General features: G+C 43.4%; 1 protein-coding gene across 3 annotated transcripts in view; it reads right to left on the bottom strand.

The window, feature by feature from the left end:
• Positions 1 to 18,558, bottom strand: part of ITGBL1 (integrin subunit beta like 1) — a 601,277-nt gene extending 582,719 nt beyond the window's left edge. For 2 of the 3 annotated variants that reach the window (XM_073569513.1, XM_073569514.1), the window contains exon 1: positions 18,286 to 18,558. In XM_073569513.1, the coding sequence (XP_073425614.1) occupies positions 18,286 to 18,377 (92 nt within the window). In that variant the 5' untranslated portion in view covers positions 18,378 to 18,558. The remainder of the gene's footprint in view (positions 1 to 18,285) is intronic. The other variant, XM_073569512.1, reaches the window with a different exon arrangement.
• Between the last annotated feature and the right edge of the window lie 7,705 nt (positions 18,559 to 26,263).

Below are 26,263 nucleotides of genomic sequence, written 5' to 3'. Positions count from 1 at the left end.
TATCATGTTTTAGCATGTTTTTACTATCTCTTTTGCATCAATAAACATTTCTATCTTATTGAGTTTAGTGTGCGCTTTCTGCAGTGGTGCTTTTTTCCTTTCTTCCATAGTTTATTCCACTGTTGCGGCACCTATCCTCATATAATTGTTTTATGATTGCCACAGTTAGTGCGCCCTATTTTGCTTAATATACCTTCTAAAATGTTGCCTTCAGGAAAAATGAACAATTAAATAAAAGTATTTTGGGCACAATGTGAGTAGTCATCAAGATGGTCCCAGTGTCAGGAGGAGTAGTTGTACAGCGCTATATGATTCTCTTATGATATATAATATGATTCTACAGGTCAGTGCTGTTAGGGACGGCAGAACGCACTAAATATTAAATAGCAGAAAGTGCTTCGCCGCCCGGGGTCCACCCTGCAGAGGTGTTAAACTGCTGCTATATAATGGCAGATGCACAATATGGCGGAATGGCACACGCGGGTTGAACGTCACCCGCGAGTGCTGGTGAGCTCTGTTATAATCACAGAGGCGCCTAAGGCATAAACATAAATGCCGAGCGGTGTGCACGCACGGTATACAGTCACAGGACTAGGCCCAGACTCAAGGTCAGCGGCCGTCTTGACCTACTGTGCGTGTGGCGTCGCAACCGCGGACACCAAGAGAAGCTGCTGACTGCAGCGCGGCGACAGACACTGCCGCTATACGACAATGCCCGGAAGCAGGGGCACTGTCGGACGTTAGCACTGTGGTGGATGAGTACTGTGGCCTGTAGCTTGCCACTGACTGGCGCTGACTCTATTACTAGATCCCTATACACACTCGTAATATCAGAGGGAGGGGAATCTTAATGAGTCATTTGCAGTCCATACATCCATCAACATTCACACAGTAGCAATTAGAGTCTATACTAGCGCATGGCCGAGCGGCCATGTGACCCTTTTATAGCCGGGACCTTCCGGAAGCTTCCAGATCTCTGAGATGGACCAATGAGATCTGGAGAAGGACCTGAGCACGTGACTCCCGATCTCCAATGGGAGATCGTATCGTGAGGTGGCAGCAACAACCAGACCCACAGAGCTGGTCTGAGCCGAGCCTCTGGAACGCTGGGATTACTGTGCAGGCTCCTGAACGGTTGGAGGAGAATGAGAGACTGCTGAATGCAAGGCTCTGGATTCCTGCTGTGCAGTTGCAGGAACCCGACGCCTAACAAGTGCCATTAAGGAGATGGAGTGAAGACGAGTCTAGCCACACTCTAACTACTAACACATTAGATTAACATCAGCCAGACCCACTCATTATGGCAGGTTTGGACGATAGTCTTGTTTGTTTGGTGCCACCTGATTTCCTCGACCGATGATGTCATGGGCCATGATAAAGATCCATGGTGCCACTTGGATGCAGTGGTTAGCAATACTGCAATATCTAAGGGATGAATGAACATGTGTGTTTTCAAACACAATCGAGATAATGTGTAGATGGAAAACATCGTCATGGCAGTATGGGTTAGATTAAGAAGATGCTAAAGCGAATGACTTCAGTCAGAGAGGACATCATCTGAGAGTCACTGCATGTAATTGTTTATTCTGGTTATGACTGGTTTTAATTACAGTACTATTTAATTAATGTGTCCAGTGGGCAAGTACAATTATCTCTATAGTCTTAGTTTAGTGGTAATACTCACTAACATTAGGTGGTGTTTCAATATTCCTGTATTGTTGATCTTATTTAGTTACGGTTGGGTATTTATGCACACCAACTCTACAACTTTGTGCGCCATAGTATCCCCTGAATTTTCCATTTTAGAACAGAAGTCTTGAGGAGGACCAAAGTGTGTGTTAATCAACAATATCAAGCGCATATGACACTAACGGGTACAATTACACATACTGACAGCCAGCAGTAAACGACTGCCAGTCAGTAAACATTTACCAATCAGTGACCGTTTCATATCCTGTTTACACAGTCAGAGTGTGATAAATGATGAGCACTGAACCATCTGTAGTGGATCATTCACAACGCAGTGGCTGACATAGTTCTCGCAGTGTGAGTCCTATTTACACATCATCGACAGCCTATTTACGCTGAAAGAATGCTCATTCATGATAAACTTTCAGTGTAAATGCAGAATATGCATTTTACACATTTATCAATTTTGCTACCAATAAAAGTACTGTCTGCCATAGCAATAATTCTCATTGATCTTCTCCATTGTTATCGCTGACTAGTTGTTACAAAGGATCAAAAAGGGGGAAATCGTGATGGTATGAATGGGTCATTAATAGGGGTGTACTTAGGTTTTGTGCCTAAAGCAGCATTAAAGGGAACCTGTCACCTTGTTTTTCCGCAATAAGCTGCGGCCACTGCCTTTCGGGGCTTATCTACACCATTCTAGAATGCTTTAGATAAGCCCCCAATCTGACATGCAAGAGAAGAAAAACAAGTATTATTATACTCACCCGGGGCGGTTCGGTTCGATGGGCATCACCTCCCATCTCCATGCGATGTCGTCATCTTCCTTGCTTCCTGTTATGGCTCCTGCGCAGGCGTACTGATCTGCCCTGTTCAGGGCAGAGCCAAGTACTGCAGTGCGCAGGCGCTGGGCCTCTCTGACCTTTCCCGATGCCTGTGCACTGCTACAACACAACCCCAAAGCATGATTGATGCACCCACATGCTTAATGGTTGGCAAGATGTTCTTTTCCTGAAATTCTGTGGCCTTTTACCTCCACATATACCTTTGATCATTGTGGCCAAAGAGTTCTATTTTACCTCATCAGTTCACAATACTTGTTTCCCAAATGCATCAGGCTTGTTTAAATGTTCTTTTGCATACTTCAGATGCTAAATTTTATGGTGAGGATGCAGGAGAGGATTTCTTCTGATGACTCTTCCATGAAGTCCATATTTGTGCAGGTGCTCTTAACAGTAGAACAATGTACCACAACTCCAGAGTCTGCTAAATATTTCTGAAGGTCTTTTTGCGGTTAAGCGGGGGGTTATTACTTTACTCTTTAGTAATCCAACAAGCAGCTCTCACTGAAATTTTGCTTGGTCTTCCAGATCTCATCTTGGTCTCTATTGTTCATATTAACTGCCATTTTTAAATTACATTTCGAACTGAGTAGCGGGCAACTTGAAAACGCTTTACTATCTTCTTATAGTCTTCTGTTGCTTTGTGGGCCTCCACCATATTCAGAGTGCTAGACAGCTGCTTAGAATAACCCATGTGTGCTGCTTTTTTACCACAATGTTAGAGGAGACTGGGATTTTATAAAGCTGGGAAATTTGCATCACCTGACCTTTCCTAAAGGTGATAGTGAACATGCCATAACCCTAACAGGCTAATTAAATTCTGAAACCTTGGTAAAAGTTAGTTGAGCACATAAATCTTTAAGGGTGCCCAAACTTTTCCATCAGCCCATTTACCTTTTTTTAATTTTTTAAATGAAAAAAATTACAACATATATTGTAATAATGCTACTAGAGATGGGCGGACACCTGGATCTTCAGGTCCGACAGGTTCGGCAGTCACAAAAAGTTTGTAAGCTCGATGACATCACCGATGGTGACGTCATCAATGTTATGTCCGGTCAATGACATTTTTCTCACGGTGCTAGCGGGGATCTTACTGAGGTCACCACCGGTCAATGATGCTGCACTCGCAGCAGTTCAGTCACAAGTGGTTCTCAGCCTGGACGGTCGCATCTTGGCACCATCCAGATTTAAAACTGTTTATCCCCAGACATAGATTACGGCGTGGGACAGAACAACGGACAGGTATGGTATATTGTTTTTTTGTATTTTAATTTTATTTCAGGAGAACAATGGCTTTGCTGAAATTAGGCATTTAAATAAAAATGGAATACTGTGTTTAGTCTTACTTCAAATAAATGACTCTATTCTTGCCGTTTCTTTACTTACCATACAACTATAGGATTAGTAATGGATTGGTGTCTTATAGATGCCTGTCCATTACTGAGCCGTGGGCTTGATGTCACCTGACAATACGAAGGTGACATCAACCCCACAAATATGAACCCTACTTGCCATTGCTACAGGGCAAGTGGGAAGAGTCGGGCAAAGCGCCAGAATTGGCGCATCTAATTTCAGGGTGGCTGGGGGGGCAAATATCCATGGCCCCTTACTAGCCTGAGAATACCAGACCCCAGCTGTCTGCTTTAGCAAGGTTGGTTGTCAAAAATGGGGAGGACCCCATGCCGTTTTTTAAAATTATTTATTTAAATAATTTAAAAAAAAAATAATTAAAAAAAACAGCATGAGCACCCCTCTATTCTTGATAACTAGCCTTGCTGAAGCTGACAGCTGAAGGTTGCAGTCCCCAGCTGTGAGTTCTGTCTGGCTGGTTAGTTAAAATAAGGGGAACTCACGCCGCTTTTTTAAATTATATATTTACAATGCAGGAGCGGCTGATGAATACTCCCATCCGCCCGCTCCTGCTCTTGCTGTTATTAGGGCAGCAGTAGTCATCAGTAGTCCCATCAGCTGACACCAGTGACCAGAGGTAAAGTTTATACCTCCGGTCATGGCTGAGCACTCCCACTGTCTTTTGAGAGCGTGGGAACTGCGTAGTGTCCAGAGGCTGGAGGCGCTACCAGGAGACAGGCCAGTACACCAGGGGACATGGAGGGGGCCGTAGGAGGGCAACAACCCAGAAGCAAGACCGCTACCTCTGCCTTTGTGCAAGGAGGAACAGGAGGAGCACTGCCAGAGCCCTGTAAAATAACAAATATGAACCTAGCACTCAACTTAAAGGTATTTGTAAGGCGGTTTATTGTAGTACACGAAAAAAGACGTTTCGGTCAATGTGACCTTCAGTTACGTGTGGTATATAGATTGTGTAGAGCTTATAGGCATCTATCAGAAAGGACGATGGTGCTTTAGGCATTGAGGAGAATGATCTCTCTAAGGTAATGAGCTTGTCGGTATATAGGAGAGGGGCAAACGTGCCTCCAGATGTGGTGTCCACCGGCCATCTCATGTGTACTACAATAAACCGCCATACAAATACCTTTATGTTGAGTGTAGGTTCATATTTGTTGCTTTAACGGTTTGGGAACCCAACCTTAGCACCATCTTGAGTTGTGTTCACGGTGTTCTTTCTATAAGAGCCCTGTAAAATTACCTCCAGCAGGCCACAAATGTGCATGTGTCTGCACAAACAGTTAGAAACTGACTCCATGAGGATGGTCTAAGGGCCCGATGTCCACAGATGGGGGTTGAGCTCACAGCCCAATACCGTGCAGGACGCTTGGCATTAGCCACAGAACACCAGGATAGGCAAATTTACCACTGGTGCCCTGTGCTTTTCACAGATGAAAGCAGGTTCACACTGAGCACATGTGACAGACGTGACAGAGACTGAAGACGCCGTGGAAAGCGATCTGCTGCCTGCAACATCCTTCAGCATGACCAGTTTGGCTGTGGGTCAGTAATGGTGTGGGGTGGCATTTCTTTGGAGGGCCACACAGCCCTCCATATGCTCACCAGAGGTAGCCTGACTACCTTTAGGTACCTAGATGAGATCCTCAGACCCCTTGTGAGACCATATGCTGGTGCGGTTGGTCCTGGGTTCCTCCTAATGCAGGACAATGCCAGCAATTCCTGCAAAATGAAGGTATTGAAGCTATGGACTGGCCCACACCCGCTTCCCAGATCTGAATCCGATTGAACACATCTGGGACATCATGTCTCGCTCCATCCACCAACGTTACATTGCACCACAGACTGTCTAGGGGTTGGCAGATGTCCAGGTCTGGGAGGAGATCCCTTAGGAGACCATCCGCCGCCTCATCAGGAGCATCCTCAAGCGTTCTACAGTAGGGAGGTCATACAGGCACGTGGAGGCCACACACAATACTGAACATCTTTTCCTTGTCATGAGGCATTTCCACTGAAGTTGGGTAAGCCTGTAATTTGATTTTCCACTTTGATTTTGAGCATCATTCCAAATCCAGACCTCCATGGGATATTCATTTTGATTTACATTGATAATTGCTATGTTTTATTGTTCAGAACACATTCCACTATGCAATGAATAAACATTTGCAACTGGAATATTTCATTCAGAGATATCTAGAATGTGGTATTTTAGTGTTCCCTCTATTTTTTTGAGCGATATATATATATATATATATATATATATATATATATAGTAAGTTGCCTAAAATACAGAGAGAATGTGCCATCTTTAACTTTAAACCTTGGAGAAATCATTTCATCCTCAACTTGCTTAACTGTTCACCACAGTAATTTTGACCAAGGATGCCCAAACTTAACATGTCACTGTACATGCATGTTATGTACTGTAAGTGTATCAATATACTCCCCTACTCCTTTTCTGTGGCCTCCCTGCTAACATTCTCACACCTCTCCAGTCCATCCTTAACTCTGCTGCCTGACTAATTCACCTCTCTCTTCACTACTCCTCCACTTCTCCCCTCTACAAATCTCTTCAGTGACTCCCATTCCCTCAGTATATCCAGTTCAACTTACTAATACTGACCTACAAAGTCATCCATAACCTGTCTGCTCCACATAAATCTGAACTAATCTCACGATATCTTCCCTCACATAATCTCCAGTCCTCTCAAGACCTCCTCCTCTCCTCCACACTTATTCGCTCCTCACCTAATTGCCTTCAAGACTTCTCCCGAATATCCCCCATCCTCTAGAATTCTGTGCCCCAACATGTCTGACTATCAACCACATTCAGATGCTTTAGACGAAACCTGAAAAACCACCTCTTCAAGAAAGCTTACAGCCTGCAATGACCCCGCTGTCTCCTCACCACTACCGGAGCTACTGCCTCACCAACACCAGAGCTACTGCAACCCCCCAACCTACTGTCTCCTTCCCCACCATCCTATAGAAGGTAAGCCGCCTCTCCCCTTTGTATCAGGCTGTGATTGTTAGTTTGTTTACTGTAAGTGATATCTGTAATTTGTATGTAACCCCTTCTCATGTACAGCACCATGGAATCAATGGTGCTATATAAATAAATAATATTAATAATAATACTGCCACTTTCATTGGTGTCCAGCACTAGTTCAGAGCTAGATGTCTATTTTACAATAAAACCTATGGAACCTCATTCTGATGCTCCATATCCTTTCATTGTAAAAGATAATTCTGGATGACTCAGAGCACTGCATTACCTTGCCAGTGTGCATAGCCGTGGTGTCACAGAGAAGCAAAGAAGAACGTCTCAAGATACTGGAGAAAGCAGTGATAGGTGAGTATATTAGTACACTCACACTATAGTCCAAGAAAGTTCAGTAAGTGCCAGGACGCTTCCTAAAAAGAATTCAGCTATGGGATTGGTTCAACACCAGAGGAGTGGCAGCAGTCAGTTGTATTGGCATTTGCATGCACAACGAGGTGAAGGCTTTTGGAAAATGTCCTGGTGTCTAGAAGAGAAGCAAAGAAGATAATTCTCTCCAAAATAAACAGCAAAGACAGACTGACATTCTACAGGAAGTAAATAGATTGGATTGCAGAGGACAGTATGCCTACACCGGTCCCTCACCCACCTCTTAATTTGAACTTTAATTAAAAGCTATAAATGCTGACCCAGAGCCTGTCTCACGGATGGCCCATACCTGACAACTGCTGTGCCATTATAAAATTTCTACTGTGGGTCAGTTGAAGCAACTTTTCCTGATGTCTGCTCCTAATTTGAGCTGTTTTTGCAGCTGTTGGGCCCCCTGAAGGTGTTGTTTATGGTTTTGCCTCCCACTGAATTCAATGGGTTTCGGATATATTAGACAAACTGTTCGGTGAACATCGGGAAGTTTGCCGATCCAAACTGAACGGAACCTTGAAAGGTTCACTCATCTCTACTCGTAAGTTGTTAAGGCCTATTCCAATAATCGCTATAAATTCTTCACCCCTGAGTCAAGGGCATTTCAGTCAGGTTGTACAGGATAAGCGTCTTTAGGTAGGAGCCATGCACACTGAATCCATTGAATGTTATGTGTTAGAGGGCTTGCCCACCCCAGAGGTTCTTGGTCTACTTTGCTGACGATACACAATCCTGTAGTGGTCTAGCAAGCACGGGATATGAAGTGGAGTAATTACTGTCAAGATAACTGCATGAGCACTCGATTATTGATACTACTAGGCCTCTACCGCAGTATGTGTCTGATTACGAGGATGTGTTTTCGGAGCAAGGTTATCAATAACTACCATCTCATCGCACTTACAATTGCTCAGTCAATCTGATTCCTTGGGCTAAGTTGACTAAGAGCAGCTAAGAGCAGGTTATATAATATTTCAGATCCTGAGAGGCAGACCATGAAAAATTATATTACAGACAGCCTAGCTAAGGGACATATCAGACCCTCCTCATCTCTAGTGGGGGCTGGATTTCTTTTTTGTTAACACTGTCATCACTGTCCGGGATTCATACTCACTCCCTCTCATTCCGGATCTCTTTAATCAGATCATCAGTGCTAAGTGCTTTTGAATTGGACCTTAGGGGGGTCTATAATCTCATCTGTATTAACGAGGTGGATGAGTGTTTTTATTATACCAGAGTGACACTACAAAACATTGTTATGCCATTTGGTTTGACCAATGTTCTCGCCATGTTTCAGCACTTCGTAACTGCCATTTTCCATCATCTGGCAGGTGCATTGTGGTAGTCTATCTGGATGACAGATTGATTTATTCACCGGACCTTGAGTCATATTAGGTACATGTCAGGCAGGTCTTACAAATACTCAGGGAAAACAAATTTTATGTCATGCCAGAAAAATGTATGCTTAATGTTCAGGAGATTCCTCTTCTGGGATAGCTTTTATCTTCCACCGGCTTTCGTATGGATCCTACAAAAGTCTGGGTAGTACTGGATTGGGATCATCAGGAAAATGTAAAAGCTTCACAGTGGTTTCTGGGTTTCACCAACTACTACCGCAAGTTCATCAAGGACTTTTCTAGTAGTGGTCAAACCGCTTACATACATGACTAGGACTTTTCCAAGTCTAAACCAGCATGTGAAGCATTTGATACCTTGAAAAAATGTTTTGCTTCTGCTCTGATTCTTATACAGCCTGACGTCACGAGTTCATTGTGGCAGTAGCCCGTCGGGGGTAGGAATTGGGACTGCATTATCACAGGGCTCATCTCCTAGTAAATGAATGGTGTCCGTATGAATATTGTTAGAAAAATCGTTGACCACCTAAAAGAATTATGACATTGGTAATAAGGAATTCTTGGCACTAAAGTTGGCCTTCAATGAATGTCGGCATTTTGGATGGGGTAGTTCATCCAGTCATGGTAAACACTGATCACAAAAATCTATTGTATGTGGAATCAGCTAAACCTTTGACAATCAAGCAGGCAAGTTGGTCATTGTGTTTTACCAGATTCAACATTTTTGTGACTTATAGACCGAGGCATAAGTACATTAAGGTGGATGCATTGTCTTGTTGTTTTCCGGAGGAGGTAGAAATCGCAAGCCAATTCCCATATTACAGAAAGGGGTAGTTTTTGCTGCTATAAGTTCTGATGTGGAGAAGGAGGTCATAGAGGCTCAGGAAGACGTCCCTGCTGCCTGTCCTTCAGGTAAACTGTTTGCACCTGTGAAACTCTGTCTTAAAATCTTGAGTGAACATCATGATTCGGTCCTGGCTGGATATCTTGGTAGCAAAGCCACCACATTTTTTTTATTCATCATTTTTGGTGGTCTTGGATGCACCAGGATTACTGTGTGTAGCTGCTTGTCGTATTTGTGCACGTTCTAAAACCACACATAATCGTCCGTCTGGGACTCTTCAACCTTTGGAGATTCACTGTAGCTCATGGACTAAAAGGAGATATAAGAGTATGACTGATTGGATGTTTGCTGGATCCAGACCTGTGTGTGGGTGATTTGGTGTGGTTATCCTTGAACAATATTAAATTAAAGGTTCTTTCTTGGAAACTAGGACCCATGTTCATTGGTCCCTATAAGATTGCTGCCATCATCAATCCAGTTGCATTTCGTCTTGCCCTACCATCGACTTTTAAGATCCATAATGTATTTCACTTTTCTCTTCTCAAAAAAATTGTGGCGTCTTCGGTAACATCACTACCACTACCTTCCCCTGTCATGGTTAGTGGAAGTTTGGAATTCCAGATAGCTAAAATTGTTGATTTTTGTTTTGTTTGTTGGTCTCTTCAATATATTGTTCATTGGAAGAATTACGGTCCAGAAGAAAGAATGTCGGTTCCAGCATCAGATGTTCATGCAACCAGGTTAGTTCTGGCCTTTCACACCTATCATCTTGATAACCTGGGTTCTGAGGGTCTGGAGTCCCCTCTTAGGAGTGTGGGTAATGTCACGGGGATACGGCAACAAAGTGAGGTCAGACAATAGCAGCGTCTAGTAATACATGCACCTGCGTTAGAACGATTTCACCCTCCTATTAGCAGTTCTGGCTTTCTTTGCTCTGGTGCTGCAAGGGTTAAACTGCTTAATTGGACTCCTGGAGTTCTCGGTCATGGGTGAAATCAGCTTTTCTGAGTTCATTACTCTCAGCAGGTATAAGAACCCTCATTCTTGCTTCTGATCTTCCCAGAGACAGTTTATTCTGCCTGGTTTGGTGCTGAAAGAGCAGTTCTTGCTTGGAGTAGGTGTTTGAAGAGTTGTTCTGGATACTGCTGCGTGGAGTTGGTTTGCGTGCTTATCCTTATCCTCACCTATTTGGTTTCTACTACCTATCCCTCCCCTCTTTTCCACTCTGTTGTTTTTTGAGTGTTGTATGATTGCAGTTTTCTTTTATCCCCCTCTGTTTCGTTAGTGTATTTCTACACACTTCAGCCTCACAACTCCTTGGGTGGGGGAGGGAACAGATAGCTAAGATAGGAGTATAGCAAGGAACATGACCACAGCGTCTCCACCTTCTGGGGTAATCTGGGGGATAGGGATAAACTCAGGCGCCCCAAGTTCGAGGGATCAGTTAAGCGCCCACAGTCCCTAGGCACTGCATGACATTTACTATCTGTTTTCCCCTGAGGTCACTTGAACATAAAAAAGACTGTACTGAATAGACCCCAAGAGGAATTCAGAGTGTCATATATGTATTTTCAAGGCAATTAGAGGCTTTAAATTTATATTATTCCAAATTCTTTGGAAAATTTAGCAAAGCCAGCTAATTTGAATTTCAAACAATCCACTTATCTCTACTTCATACTCTTCCACCCATGGCAATAAACATGTGGAATTAAAGTTTCAAGCATATATGTTTATAGTGAGTCAGAAGATATATTGTATAAGATGTATAAAGTATACAAGCAGCTTTAGATATATGTAACTCTTTAAGGATGCACCCTGGCCTTGCATTAGCCTTTAGAGCAAGGCCATTTTTTTTCTGAAAATCATAACATTTTTTATATCAGCATAGGTAAGTGAAAACTTGATTTGTCTATGATGAGTTGTAATTTTCCATGCCACCATTTTGGAGTGAATACAACAAATTAACTAACTTATATTCAATCATTTTGTTGGGTTTGGATAAAAGAAAACAAACAAAAAAAACTGAATTTGGCATTTTTTGCTTGAACAAATGTCCCCCACCACTTACCATGTAGCATTTTTTTTACTGCTTTTAGACAATAAAAGCACGTGTCATGACACTTGACAGGATGGTTCCGCCTCCATCCTGGTCAGGTCAGGGTTAATTCAGTCTGCCTTTCTTTGGTTTTGGGGGGGCTATTTAATGTTGGCAAAATATTATAAAACTGTAGATAAAAACATTTATCTAATCTAGAATGCTAAAATTAAGTAAATCGATGTGCAATTCAGCAAAAATGATTGGAGCTTAGAACCCATGTTTCAGCGGCTAAACAATGGATTAAGAACATAATTACCAAGTCAAGCTGCTTTTAGCTTCTGCAGTCATCATCTAAGGTTACTTTAAAACTTCAGCACCAGCTTCTTAATCCATTGTTTAGCCGCTAAAACATGGGTTCTAAGCTCCAATCATTTTTGCTGAATTGCACATCGATTTACTTAATTTTATATTTTTTATATATGTTAAATATCAGTTTTAGCATTCTAGATTAGATAAATGTTTTTATTTACAGTTTTATAATATTTTTCCATCAGGATGATAACTTTCAGGGTTTTCAGTTCAATGTGGGCGTTCCCACAGGAACTGAAATCATTCAGATGTCATCTGTGTAATGTATATAATGGTTTCTTGTTAACTGACTGTAACATTGCTGCCCTGATATCAGCTTTAACATCTTATATTATACAAATGTTTTTATCTACAGTTTTATAATATTTTTTCATCAGGATGCTAACTTTCAGGGTTTTCAGTTCAATGTGGGCGTTCCCACAGGAACTGACATCATTCAGATGTCATCTGTGTAATGTATATAATGGTTTCTTGTTAACTGACTAACAATGCAGCCCTGATGAAGTGGCCAGGAGGCCATGAAATGCGTTGGCTTGAATGTGAATAAAGGTTTGCTTGCATCTCCGGTTGGTTCCTTGTGGTCTAGCGTGGACGAACCCCGGCTTTTCTCTTCTCTACTGTTTTATCTGCATCCCGGGATCTGCAGCGGCCAAAATTTCCTTAGGTGGTTGTGACCCTTCACAACCACATCAGGTGAGTGGATTACCTTTGATAAACACGCGGGTGTCCCTCATTTACTGCCTTAGTGCGCTCCCCCTCTTTTTATTTTATTTTTTACCTTTGGAGTAGGATTTTTTAAGCATTTTATACTTATTGGCTCCCTTCTCTCCTCTTTCAGGGAGGCAAGGATCCTGCTCCAAAAATCAAAGACAAGATGTCCTATAACTGTGATATCTGTTTCAAAAAACCGCCATCTTCTCATAAGACACACCTGTGTCAAAGTTGCACAGACAGAATCATTAAAGAACAGCCCTCCTTAATAGAAGAGCTAAGAGGAATGGTCTGCCAGGAGGTCCAATGGTCCCTAGCTTCATTTTCTCAGTCTCTTTCAGTGACTCCATCAGGGTTAAAATGAGAAAAATGTATATGAAGCAATCTTATTCAGACTCGCATGAGGTCACAGATCCTTTGCTGGTGAGTGCCGGGAAGAAGGCGAGTCAGCCGTAAGTATTGATCAGACTCTGAAAAATAAAAAAATATTACACCTAGTTAGAGGATATGGAGGAACTTCTCAGAGCTGTGAGAACCACCATGAATGTGGAGAAGAAGGAAACTACCCACACAATCCAAGACGAGATGTTTTGGGGCCTCAGGGCAGAAAAGAAAATTATATTCCCTGTAGATAAGAACATAAAAAGTCTGATATTGAATGAGTGGGTACTTCCAAAGAAGTGCTTAGGGATAACAGCAGATCTGAAGAAAAGGTTACGGATAGCGGAAGGAATATACAAATGTTGATCAAAAATACCGAAGGTAAATATTCAAGTAGTCAAAGTGGCAAAAAAAGACAACTTTGTCATTTGAAGACTCCTCACAACTAAGAGACCCAATGGATCGTAAAATGGACAGCCTGCTAAAGATATCCTGGGGGAATTCTGCAGCGCTGTTAAATGCAAATGCAGTATCTATTTGTATGGCAAGTTCCATGTTCAGATGACTGAACCAGCTGAAAGAACATCTCAGCATGGGAACCTCAAGAGAAGAGCTACTGGGATCCATAACTCTTCTGCAAAAGGCCACAGGATTCTTAGCTGAGATTTCCATAGAATCAGTAAGAACAGCCGCCAGATCTTCAGCCTTGTCAAACTCAACAAGACATGCACTGTGGCTAAAATTATGGAGTGAGGATATAGTCTCCAAAATTAGGCTCTGCTCTATTCCCCTACATGTTTTGGCCAACAATAGATGAGTTATTTGGGAAAGTGTTGGATAAGAAGAAAATTCTGACAGAACCCAAGATGGCCAAAAAGCATTCCCTCCATTGCAGAAAATTAGGAAAGACAAGACAAAGATAATCCTAGTGGCACCTCTGTGGCCGAATAGAAGCTGGTTCGGAGCACTGAACAGTCTGAAAATAGAGGGTCTCCTGGTTCTTCCCTCAAGTAGCAACCTTCTCCACCAAGGGCCGATTTATCACCCAGATCCTCAAGCCTTACAGCTTGCAGCCTGGCAGAATATCTTCATACAGCTCTATGGACACAATAAAGGCAAAAAGCCTCAAAAATTACATTTGCAAATTGGATCAAAAAGACAATATGTGGAACTTTCGAAAACCAACAATTGGTACCTCCAGAATAGTTAATGGCACACTCCACCAAAGCTGTCTCAGGGGCTGAAAGGGAAAGCACCTCCATTGAGCAGATCTGCAGAGCCGCTATCTTGTCCTCGTTCCATACCTTCTCATAACATTGTAGGCTAATGTGAAATACTGATTTGGCCTTTGGAAGGAAAGTTCTCCAGGCCATTGTCCCTCCCTAAAAGTTATTCTTTGTCATTTTTCCTTTGGTGCTGTTGTGGAGGGTGACTAGAGAAAATAGAATTAGACTTATCGGTAATTCGATTTCTAAGAATCCTCTATGACAGCAAAGGTAATCCTACCCTATTTTCGTTGTATCATTTGTTTGGTGTAAATAAATATTAAAGCAGTCATACCGGTCCCTTATAAAAACACTGGAGAGAGGAAGTGGGGTGGGTTATTTGACCCCTTTGTGCTTACTGACCCTATTAGGGCAGGCAATATCTCATGTGGTGTGACGTGGATTGTTCCTAGAAATCAAATTACCGGTAAGTCTAATTCTATTTTCCACATATCAGTTTTTTTGTATGTGTGCATTTTTTAAAGAAAAATCACCGATCCATTGCCATGAATAGGTCTTTTCACATTTCTTTTTTATTGGACTGATTGTCCACAAAAGGCTAATATGATAATTTTAATGGTTAAAAAAAGGTTGTGTTTTTTTCATTTTGGTCCCTGCTCATCAAGCAGTTTTCTGACGTAAAACTGCTTGAAATATTGCAACTAGTAATTGTGCAAAAATTTTGCAACTTTTAGCATTTTTATGCCAGTCTCCTTTCACTTTTTGAAAAGTGCTTAGAGCTCAGTTATGAGGGTAGGTGGTCGATTCAGACTGATATAGTAATCAAAATTTACATCACGTGGCATAAATTACGACAGAAATGTACTCCAGATCATTTATTAATGAACTAGATGGTGGTCTGATTCTAACGCATCGGGTATTCTAGAATATATTTGCAGTTTATTTTTGAAGATTTAATAATAATAATGCAATAATCCACCCCCCAATCCTGATATGTATGGTTCTCTCACCCCCAATCCTGATATGTATGGTTCTCTCACCCCCAATCTGATATGTATGCTACCCCTCAACCCCCTATCCTGGTATGCATGGTCCCCTGACCCCCCAATCCTGGAATGCATGGTCCTCTCACCCCCAATCCTGATATGCATGGTCCTCTCACCTCTCTTTCCTGGTATGCATGGTCCTCTTACCCCCCTTTCAGGGTATGCATGGTCTCCTCACCCCCCAATCCTGGCATGCATGGTATCCTCACCCCCCTTTCCTGGTATGTATGGTCCCCTCACCCCCCTATCCTGGTATGCATGGTCCCCTCACCCCCCAGTCCTGGTATGCATGGTCCTCTTACCCCCCCTTTTTGGGGTATGCATGGTCCCCTCACCCCCCAGTCCTGGTATGCATGGTCCTCTCACCCCCCAATCCTGGTATGCATGGCCCCTCACCCCCCTTTCCTGGTATGGATGGTCCCCTCTCTCCCCTTTCTTGGTATGCATGGTCCTCTCACACCCCAATCCTGGTATGTATGCTCACCGTCACACCCCCTTTCCTGGTATGTATGGTCCCCTCACCCCCAATCCTGGTATGCATGGTATCCTCACCCCCCTTTCCTGGTATGCATGGTCACCTCACCTCCCTTTCCTGATATGCATGGTCCCCTCACCCCCCAATCCTGGTATGCATGTTCCTCTTACCCCCCTTTTTGGGGTATGCATGGTCCCCTCACCCCCAATCCTGATATGCATGGTCCCCTCACCCCCCTTTCCTGGCATGCATGGTCCCCTCAACCCCCTATCCTGGTATACATGGTCCCCTCACCCCCCAATCCTGGTATGCATGGTTCCCTCACCCCCCAATCCTGGTATGCATGGTCCCCTCACCCCCCAATACTGGTATGCATGGTCTCCTCACCCCCTATCCTGGTATGCATGGTCCCCTCATCCCCCAATCCTGGTATGCATGGTCCCCTCACCCCCCAATCCTGGAATGCATGGTCCCCTCACCCCCCAATCCTGGTATGCATGGTTCCCTCACCCCCTTTTCCTGGTATGCATGGTCCCCTCACCCCCCTTTCCGTGTAGCCATGACCAATCAGTGTCGCGGCCCTCTGTCCGCGACCAATCAGCAACGCGGCCCGGTAGCCGCAACCAATCACTGCCGCGGCCCTGTACAAAAATAATATAAAAAATTTTTAAAAAGTTATTCTCACCTTCCGACAGCCTCCTGTCTTCTTTCCACGCGCCCGGCCTCGCCTTCCCAGTAAGGCTTTGTGGCTTAGACCGCTGATGACAACGGTCTTCTTTCTCGCTCTCTCAAGAGTGATGTCGGTCTTCTTTCTCGCTCTCGTGAGAGTGACGTCATCAGCGGTCTAAGCCGCAAAGCATTAATGGGAACGCGAGGCTGGGCGCGTGGAAAGAAGACAGGAGGCCGTCGGAATGTGAGAATACCTTTTTTTATTTTAATTCTCTTTTTTACAGATTAAGGCCTGTGCCTGCCGCTGATTGGTCGCGGCCTGGCGGCCGCGACCAATCGGCAGCAGGCGCAGCTTACCATTACAAAGAGCTGTGCCTGTCGCTGATTGGTTGTGGCCTGGCGGGGGCCTGGCGGCCGTGACCAATCAGTGGCCCGCGATTTTGGTTACAGACAGACACGATAAGGCTTTTTTTATTAATGAATGGCAAAGCTTACTTCAGCGCACATTTTATCAAGACTGGCATTCAAAACCCCAGTCTTAGTGAATTGGGGCCTTTTCCTACCTTTCATAATTTTATTTTGTTGCAGTAAGTGACTTTATACCTTACCAACACTCGCCATACATGTATGGTGTATCTCAGGTGCAGGTGTATGGAGCAGGGTCAAGAGCTCAGCCCACACCATATACGGTAGATGACAATTGTGTTACACAGCCAGCATTTGCCTCTAACATCAGTTATGGGAGCTTTGATCGCTACTGTTAAATGCCTAAATGTTCTTGTCAATCTGAATGTCTATGGGACTACCAGACATAGCCAAGTACAACGATTTTCCATCTCCACTAGTCCCACAGAGAATGAATGAGCAGAGGTGTAAATTATCAACCACCAAGTTATCAGTAAGTTATCCCCTATAAAACCAATAAAAACTAAAATTAAAAACTTGGTAAACTCTTTAACTTCTTAAACAATACAATAGTATCTGTTGTATGCAAGTAAACAATAAAACATTTTAAATATCTTTCAATATAGAAAATCTAGCTCCATTCTTGCGGATGTATATTTTACAGGAATTAGAACCATAATGAAATATGTAACTTTTCTATGCATTCTTGGATATATTATTTTACTTTTATGAAATGTTATCAATGTGTGCAAAGTCAGTGACATAATAATAATACAAACTCAAGGCAAAATTCATGTGGTTAAGTCTCATAACTTGTAAGTGTAAAATGTCTCAGTTGCTTGATACATACATGTACACGTTAAGCACATCAATTTAAGTAATTTCTGTTCACCTGTCACAATGTACACCTTGAATAAATATGCCCCATGTTGGGACATGCATCATACATTGTAGCATACAATGAAAAATGAAAAACCAGGTAAGATAAAATATTTTTTTTAATGTTTTCCTGAGAAAAGTCTTTCTAATAGACTAGAGACAGCATCGAACGTAATCTACCTTCTTTGACCTTATTTTTCTTCTGTAATTCTATTTTTTTTCATGTAAAATTACTAGGACACATTCATCTTTTTGGGATACATCAAAACTTAACAGTAAACTGATTTAATGGCAATTTCACTACTTTCTCTGCCGAAAGTTATTTCCTATCATGTAATTTTTCATCCAGTTATTTTATTTTCATGAAGGTTACTAATTGCAAGCCAAACACAAAATGCTGTAAACCGCAGGCCTTCATGTTGCAGAGCGATGCTATACTAATATACACAAACTTAAGTTCAAAGCAAACTCTGTCTGAGTTTCAGACTCTACATTCCGACTGTAAATCATATGTATACAAGTTTATAATGCAACCAATAAACTTCAAGGAAAATAAGAAACACTTACCTTAGACTCAGCGAGGGAATTTGAGGCACACCGGCAATAACAGTGAAGACGAAAGAAGCCCACACAAAGTTTAGCAGAGCTCCAGCATGCATACTTGATCCAGTAAGAAAAGCTATCTGCAGACTGTACAGACCTGGAAATTCTCCTTTTCTACAGCATAACTCACGCTATAGCTACAGTGTTCCAAGCTGGCCAAAACCGGCTCACAAGCTATCCTCCTGTACAATTCCTTTGATTAGCTGCCTGCAAGGATTTGGGCAGCTCTCTAGGAGGGACTTTAGTGCCAAATCTGAAAGTTTGCAGTCTAGTCAGTCAAGTAATTAGAAACAGTTGTAAATCCAGATGTTTTATTTTGACAAAGTACTGTGTTCAGACATTTTCCCCTTGAACAGACAACTTCATTCTTGAAATACCTGCAGACGGAATATCATAGTGTATCCCACATGTTATATTATAGCACTGCAATGTTAACCAGCAGCATTAACCGAGGAAAGACTCTCAGAACTAGAGGAAGAAAACGTTAAAACAAATTTCAAGGAAGAGAAGACACAAGAAACTCCTTAAAGGGTCCATGTGTTCTCAGAAGAAGCAATCATCTGGTGACCAGTGCTGGCAGAAACTTAACCCTATCAGTTGGCGTGAAGCCGTTATTGCTAGAGGCTAACTGCTTTTACATTCATTATAACTGCTACTGAAAAAAGTAATTAGAGAACTACAGGAGATTTAATAAAATTACAAAAGTCTTTATTAATCTATTACAAAGTTAAAAAACACACAAATAAAAGGAGATGTGTTCTGGCAGACACCAAAAAAGAAGAACCATATGGCACTAAGTACGACATAAACATATCATAGCCTTATTTGTACAATAATCATATATCTCAAGACCCATAAGATTTTCATTTTTCTGGATATGGTCTGTGTAAAAGGGCTTTTTTTTTTGGTGCCCTGAGCTGACATTTTATTAACTAACATCATAGGCACACCAATGCGATCGTGGAACGACACACTTTCTGCCAGTATGTGTTAAATTACGCTATCAGAGATTGACAGTGGGATTTATTAAGATAACAGATGAAGGCAGAGCTCTGCCTCACCCGTGGCTGTTAAAGGCCGTTAAAGGCACATGACAGTTGATTAAATCAGCCATCGTATGCGGGGAAAGATATGGGCTCAACGTACAAGCCTACGTTAAAAGTGGTGACAAGGTTAATTGGATTATAGTATTGCAGTGTATAAAGAAAGTATCATATGAAAGCCACTAGATAAGTAATTTCAGGAATGGGGGTCTTCTTCAGATTCGCAATTGTCATGGCAACCCATTGGTATTCCGCGTTTATGTCTTGGGAGTTTCAATGGTTGCATAAATCAGTGTGCACCCCCTCCCCCCAACAGCACTAAGAATGTCAGCCTCTGAAAGCGGCACCTTGTTGGTTAAAAAGCCGTGGGCAACGCAGGTTTTTAGAATTAGTTAAAATTGCACTTCTAAATCTAGATGTAGCCATGGTTAAAAGAACTCAGATAACGCAACACATGCATATCACAGAGGAGAAAAGTGTAATCTGACACCTAACCAGATCAGCTAATGGCTGTTAACCCATTTACCCCCAAGGATGGTTTGCACATTAATGACCGGGCCAATTTTTACAATTCTGACCACTGTCCCTTTATGAGGTTATAACTCTGGAATGCTTCAACGGATCTCTCGTCATATATTGTACTTCACTTTAGTGGTAAAATTTCTTCGCTATATCTTGCGTTTATTTATGAAAAAATGGAAATATGGCGAAAATTTAGAAAATTTTGCAATTTTCAAACTTTGAATTTTTATGCCCTTAAAACAGAGAAATATGTGACACAAAATAGTTACTAAATAACATTTCACACATGTCTACTTTACATCAGCACAATTTTGGAAACAAAATTTTTTTTTGTTAGGAAGTTATAAGGGTTAAAAGTTGACCAGCGATTTCTCATTTTTACAACAAAATTTACAAAACCATTTTTTTAGGGACCACCTCACATTTGAAGTCACTTTGAGGGGTCTATATGGCAGAAAATACCTAAAAGTGACACCATTCTAAAAACTGCACCCCTCAAGCTACTCAAAACTACATTCAAGAAGATTATTAACCCTTCAGGTGCTTCACAGGAGCAGAAGCAGTGTGGAAGGAAAAAATGAACATTTACCTTTTTAGTCACAAAAATGATCTCTTAGCAACAATTTTTTTATTTTCCCAAGGGTATCAGGAGAAATTGGACCCCGAACGTTGTTGTCCAATTTGTCCTGAGTATGCTGATACCCAATATGTGGGGGGGAACCAATGTTTGGGCACATGGCAAGGCTCAGAAGGTAAGGAGTGCCGTTTGACTTTTTCAACCTAAAATTGGCTTGAATTGAGATCGGACGCCATGTCGCGTTTGACCAGCGCCTGATGTGCCTAAACAGTGGAAACCCCCACAAGTAACCCCACTTTAGTAACTAGACCTTCTAAGGAACTTATCTAGATGTGTGGTGAGCACTTTGAACCCCCAAGGGCTTCACAGAAGTTTATAACGCCCGGCATGAAAATAAAAAATCATATTTTTTCCACAAACATGATCATTCAGTCCCCAATATTTTGTTTTCCCAAGGGTAACAGGAGAAACTGGACCCCAAAAGTTGTCCAATTTGTCCTGAGTATGCTGATACCCAATATGTGGAGGGGGAACCACTGTTTGGGCACATGTCATGGCTCAGATGGGAAGGAGCACTGTTTGACTTTTTCAACCTAAAATTGGCTGGAATTGCGATCGGACGCCATTTCGCGTTTGACCAGTGCCTGATGTGCCTAAACAGAGGAACTAATCTAGATGTGTGGTGAGCACTTTGAACCCCCAAGTGTTTCGCTAAAGTTTATAATGCCCGGGCACGAAAAAAAAATAATAATTTTTTTTTCCACAAAAATGATTTCTTAGTCCCCAATTTTTAATTTTCCCAAGGGAAACAGGAGAAATTGGACCCCAAAAGTTGTTGTCCAATTTGTCCTGAGTACACTGATACCCCACATGTGGGAGAAAACTACTGTTTGGGCACACATTGGTGCTCAAAAGGGAAGTAATGACGTTTTGCAATGCAGACTTTGATGGAATGGTCTGCGGGCGTCATGTTCCATTTGCAGAGCCCCTGATGTGCCCAAACAGTAGAAACCCCCCACAAGTGACCCCGTTTTGGAAACTAGACCCCCTAAGGAACTTATCTAGATATGTGGTGAGCAGAGTTGAGCGAAACCGGTCGGTCAAATTCATAAGTCGCCGACTTTCGCTAAAGTCGAGTTTCTTGAAACGAAACCCGACCATAGCGTGAGGCCGGCCATGAGGTCGGCGACCAGAGCACCAAAGTCGCATTTCAAACGATGCTTCCAACACCCTTTTTCAGCTAATGATGGAGGACACACACTGTGGGCAACGTGATGACATGGGCAGCGGTCACCACCATCTTTGAGAAGTGCATGCAAGTGATTGGCTTGCTATGTGTGGTGCCACAGGGGCTATAAAAGGGCGCGCACGCCATCTTACTTCTGCCGATCTTAGCATAGGGAGAGGTTGCTGCTGCTGATTCTGAATAAGGGAGAGCGTTAGGCAGGGAAAAAGAACAAAAAAACTGCTTCTGCTGGTAGCGATTTTCACTATACAACACAACAGCTTGTGTGCAGTGACAGGGGAGGCTATATTTTTGTGCGTCAGCTCTGTTGGTTATTAGGCTGCCTTATAAGGCTCCCTGACATCTGCATTGCGGTTTGCACACTGCTGTGCAAACTGCTTTTTTAAAAGCAAAAATACTTTTCTTCCTCTTTTCTGCACAGTTACCGGCGTTCATTTTTCCACACTTTTGTGTGCAGCAGTCCTGCTTATTAGGCTGCCTGCTGCCATACTTGGACTGAAAGCATCATTGTCAGCCTCCTAAAATCTCTAGGGAGATTCAAATTCTCCTCAATACTATATACACCTTGTACTTTGTCATACACCAGCCAATTTCAGCCTGTTAAATTGAGGTGTAATCTATAGTGGGCCTGAGATAATAGTTCAGCCTCCTAAAATCTCTAGGGAGATTCAAATTCTCTATATACACCTTGTTGTTGTGCGTTTATTCTCTGGTTTACCAGTTGTGAGTTCTCCTTCCAGACTCCCTCTGGTGGTAACAGGAGGTAGAGAGGCTGATTTGATCGGTGGAGATCTGCCACCTGAGAATGAGGATGACGATTGGATCTCAGGAGTCTCAGATTGGATTTAAGACAGCCGACGCCCTATTCAGTTGCTGGTGATTCCTTCTGGCTTGTCAGCTCTTGGTTTTCAGCTCTGTTCCAGTCATCTAAAGCTAAGTTTTTCTGCTAATGTTCACACTTGATTTTGTTGGTCTATTCAGTTTTTGGGTGTGGTCAGCCAGCCCCTGCTGGGGGCTGTGCTGAATTTCCACTCTTATTTATCAGTATTTTGCCAATTGGCTTTTTGTCCCTTACAAGTTTGGTCTCTTTTTGCTCTGTCTCAGAATATTTCAGAGTGCTGATATAGTGGGAGAAGTCTAGTGACTTCAGGGTTAATTTTGCTATCAGAAGTGTTGGACATGATTTTTGTAGGGTTATTTGCAGGTTGCAGACAGTGTCTCTCCTTTCCTTTCCTGTCTAGTTAGTTTGGGCCCCATCATTTGCTCAGCCTATTTTCCTGCCTGTGTTTGTGCCTTCATCTTGTTTCACCATATTCCTTTGGGGTCTGCTCTGGGGCAGTTAGTTTTCCCTTTTCTTGCTTTAGGCTTATTTAGTCTTCCGGCTGTGACGAGGCATCTAGGAACATCGTAGGCACGCTCCACGGCTACTGCTAGTTGTGTGGTAAGATCAGGGATCTGCAATCTGCATAGTTACCAACCTCTCTGGTTTTCTGTGACTTAGCTTGTTTTGTTTTTTTCTCCTCGGTGACCCATTCATAACATCTTGTACCTTGTCATACACCAGCCAATTTCAGCCTGTTAAATTGAGGTGTAATCTATAGTGGGCCTGAGATAATTGTTCAGCCTCCTAAAATCTCTATGGAGATTCAAATTCTCCCCAATACTATATACACCTTGTACCTTGTCATACACCAGCCAATTTCAGCCTGTTAAATTGAGGTGTAATCTAAAGTGGGCCTGAGATAATTGTTAAGCTCATAAAATCTCTAGGGAGATTCAAATTCTCCCCAATACTATATACACCTTGTACCTTGTTTTACAGTATCATATACCTGGTGGTATTTTGGGTACATTTTCCCAAAAATGAGGAAGTATGGTGGAAGAGGCCGTGAATGTGGGTGGGGGTTGCCAGCTGGTACTGATGGTGGTGGTGGTGCATCTACTGGTAGCTGCAAAAGCACAATAGCACCTAAGGCAGGAGGTGTTGAGCCTGCGTCATCGTCTGGCTCCACAAGGCCTCGAAGGCTCCCTTTTCTGGGAGTAGGTAAGCTTCAGGAGCTTCAGGAACACGTTTTGGCTTAAATTACTGATACAGCCTCCAGCTCTATCGCCTCCTCTTCTGAAGTTTCAAAAATAAAAGCACTGAGTCGTCAGTGGAGGCTCCTGGTCAGGAACAATACCTTTCCTTGTGTCCTTCACCCCTACCAAAAGTGAAGGAAGCGGCAGGCCACACTAAAGTACAGATTACTCCATTGAGCTCTTTTCACATACCTTGCCTGGGTTATCGAGTCAAATTGTGAATTCCCCAGTCCAAGATGAATCTGACATGGAGTGCACTGATGCACAGCCACTGCTAGATTTTTCTGCTGGTACATTCATTCAGAGCACTACATTGTCCTCGCAGTGTACTGAGCCAGAATATGACCCTGATGAAACTCAGGGGCCCCTTCACGCATACTATACCACCTTACACGGTGACACAGAGGAAGGTGCACATAAAATTGAAGAGGAGGTGATGGATGACCCAGTTGTTGACCCAGACTGGCATCCATTGGGGGAAGAGGGTGCCGCTGCCAATAGCTCAGAAGAGGAGGAGGAGGATCCGCAGCAGGCATCCACATCGCAACAGCTGTTATCTGGCAGGCCTGTAGCAGTCCAAAAACGGGTTACAAAAACCAAAAGAGTTGCAGGACAGCTTGGCCAGACGGTCAAATTAGCACAGCGTGCAAGGCCTCAAAATGTCTTCCATAGTAGGAAGAGTGCAGTGTGGCACTTTTTTGAACAAAATCCTAATGATCAGGCAAAGGCTATCTGTAAGAAGTGTGCAAAGACCTTTAGCCGAGGGAAAAATCTGAGAAATTTGAATACCAGTTGCATGCTTAGACATTTAACCACCATGCACTTGCAAGCGTGGACAGACTACCAAACCTCACGTACCACATGTGCACCTGCTCCGAATGAAGGTAGTCAGCAACACTACATCGCTTCCCCCCAATGTAAGCCCATCGGTTAGCACACCACCAGCAGCAAATGTTGAGGTATCGTTGCAAGGCCAAAGCAGTCAGGGAATCACAATGTTATTGCTACGAAAGACTGAATCTAGGCCATCAGCAAGACCACCAACACTATCACCAACCCTCTCTCAGTCCGCCATGTCCACCGCTAGTTCCACCATATGCAGCTCTCAAGTCCAGCTCACCCTACCAGAGACTCTGAGTAGGACAAGAAAGTACTCATCCTCTCATCTGCGTACACTGTGTTTGAACACCCACATTGCCAAACTAATCTCATTAGAGATGATGCCCTACCGGTTGGTTGAAAGCGAAGCTTTCCGCAAGCTCATGGCCTACTCAGTACCACACTATGACCTACCCAGTCGGCACTTCTTTTCTCAAAAAGCCATGCCAGCCCTCCACCTGCATGTGAAAGACCGCATTGTCCATGCACTCTAGCAATCAGTGAGTGGAAAGGTGCACCTCACAACAGATGCATGGTCCAGTAGGCATGGCCAGGGCCGTTACATGTCCATCACTGCACACTGGGTTAATGTGGTGGAGGCAGGGTCCACAGGGAACAGCGGCGGTGGGACAGTGCTGCCTAGCCTAGGGTATAGGAAACATTTGGCTGTAGGCGTTCGACCCTCCTCCTCCTCTAGAAGCGAAAGCTCGTCCACAGAGCGCAGTCGCACGGGCACTCCATCCACAGCTGCCAGTGTTGCACACGAGGTGTCCCACTATCGAACAGCTAGTGGTAAGTATCAGCAGGCTGTGTTGAAGATGATGTGTTTGGGCGACAACAGACACACCGCGGAGGTACTGGCCAACTACTTGCAGCGACAAACTAAGTAATGGTTGGGCAGTCTACATCTTGAGGCAGGCAAGGTAGTTTGTGATAACGGCCGGAATTTTGTGACAGCCATAGTCCTTTCAAAACTCAGACACATACCTTGCCTGGCTCACACCTTGAACCTGGTGGTGCAGTGCTTCCTCAATAATTATTCAGAGTTAACAGCCATGCTCCATAAGGTGCGAAGACTGTGCTCGCACATCCGTCGGTCACCCGTACACTCCAGTCGTATGCAGAAGCTGCAGCAATTGCTCCACCTTCCCAAGCACTGCCTAATTATCGGCATTGCAACAAGGTGGAACTCCACCCTGCACATGGTTCAGAGGCTGTGCGAACAGAGGCAGGCTGTAAAGCATTTGTGGGAGGATACACAGGCAGGCAGTTTGAGGGCAGACATGGAGTTGTCTGGTGTGCAGTGGTCGAAGCTGAAAGACCTCTGTAGAGTCCTTCAGTGTTTTGAGGAATGCACACGGCTGGTAAGCGCAGACGATGCCATCATAAGCATGAGCATCCCACTTATGTGTCAGCTCATGCGAACTTTGACGCACATTAAGGAGCAGGCGTCTGCAGCCAAGGAGGAAGAGGAAGAGAAGGAGGGAAGCCTTGATGACAGTCAGCCATTGTCTGGTCAGGGAACTGTCCTGGACAAGGTGGAGGAAGAAGAGGAGGAGGATGATGGGGATGATTATTTAGGGGAGGAGGATGCTT

Source organism: Dendrobates tinctorius, unplaced genomic scaffold (assembly GCF_039654945.1).
Source record: "Dendrobates tinctorius isolate UK_male_01 unplaced genomic scaffold, ASM3965494v1 ptg000026l, whole genome shotgun sequence".
NCBI lineage: Eukaryota > Metazoa > Chordata > Amphibia > Anura > Dendrobatidae > Dendrobates > Dendrobates tinctorius.
Note: the sequence above shows the minus strand (reverse complement) of the source record. Positions and strands in the feature narration are given on the sequence as shown.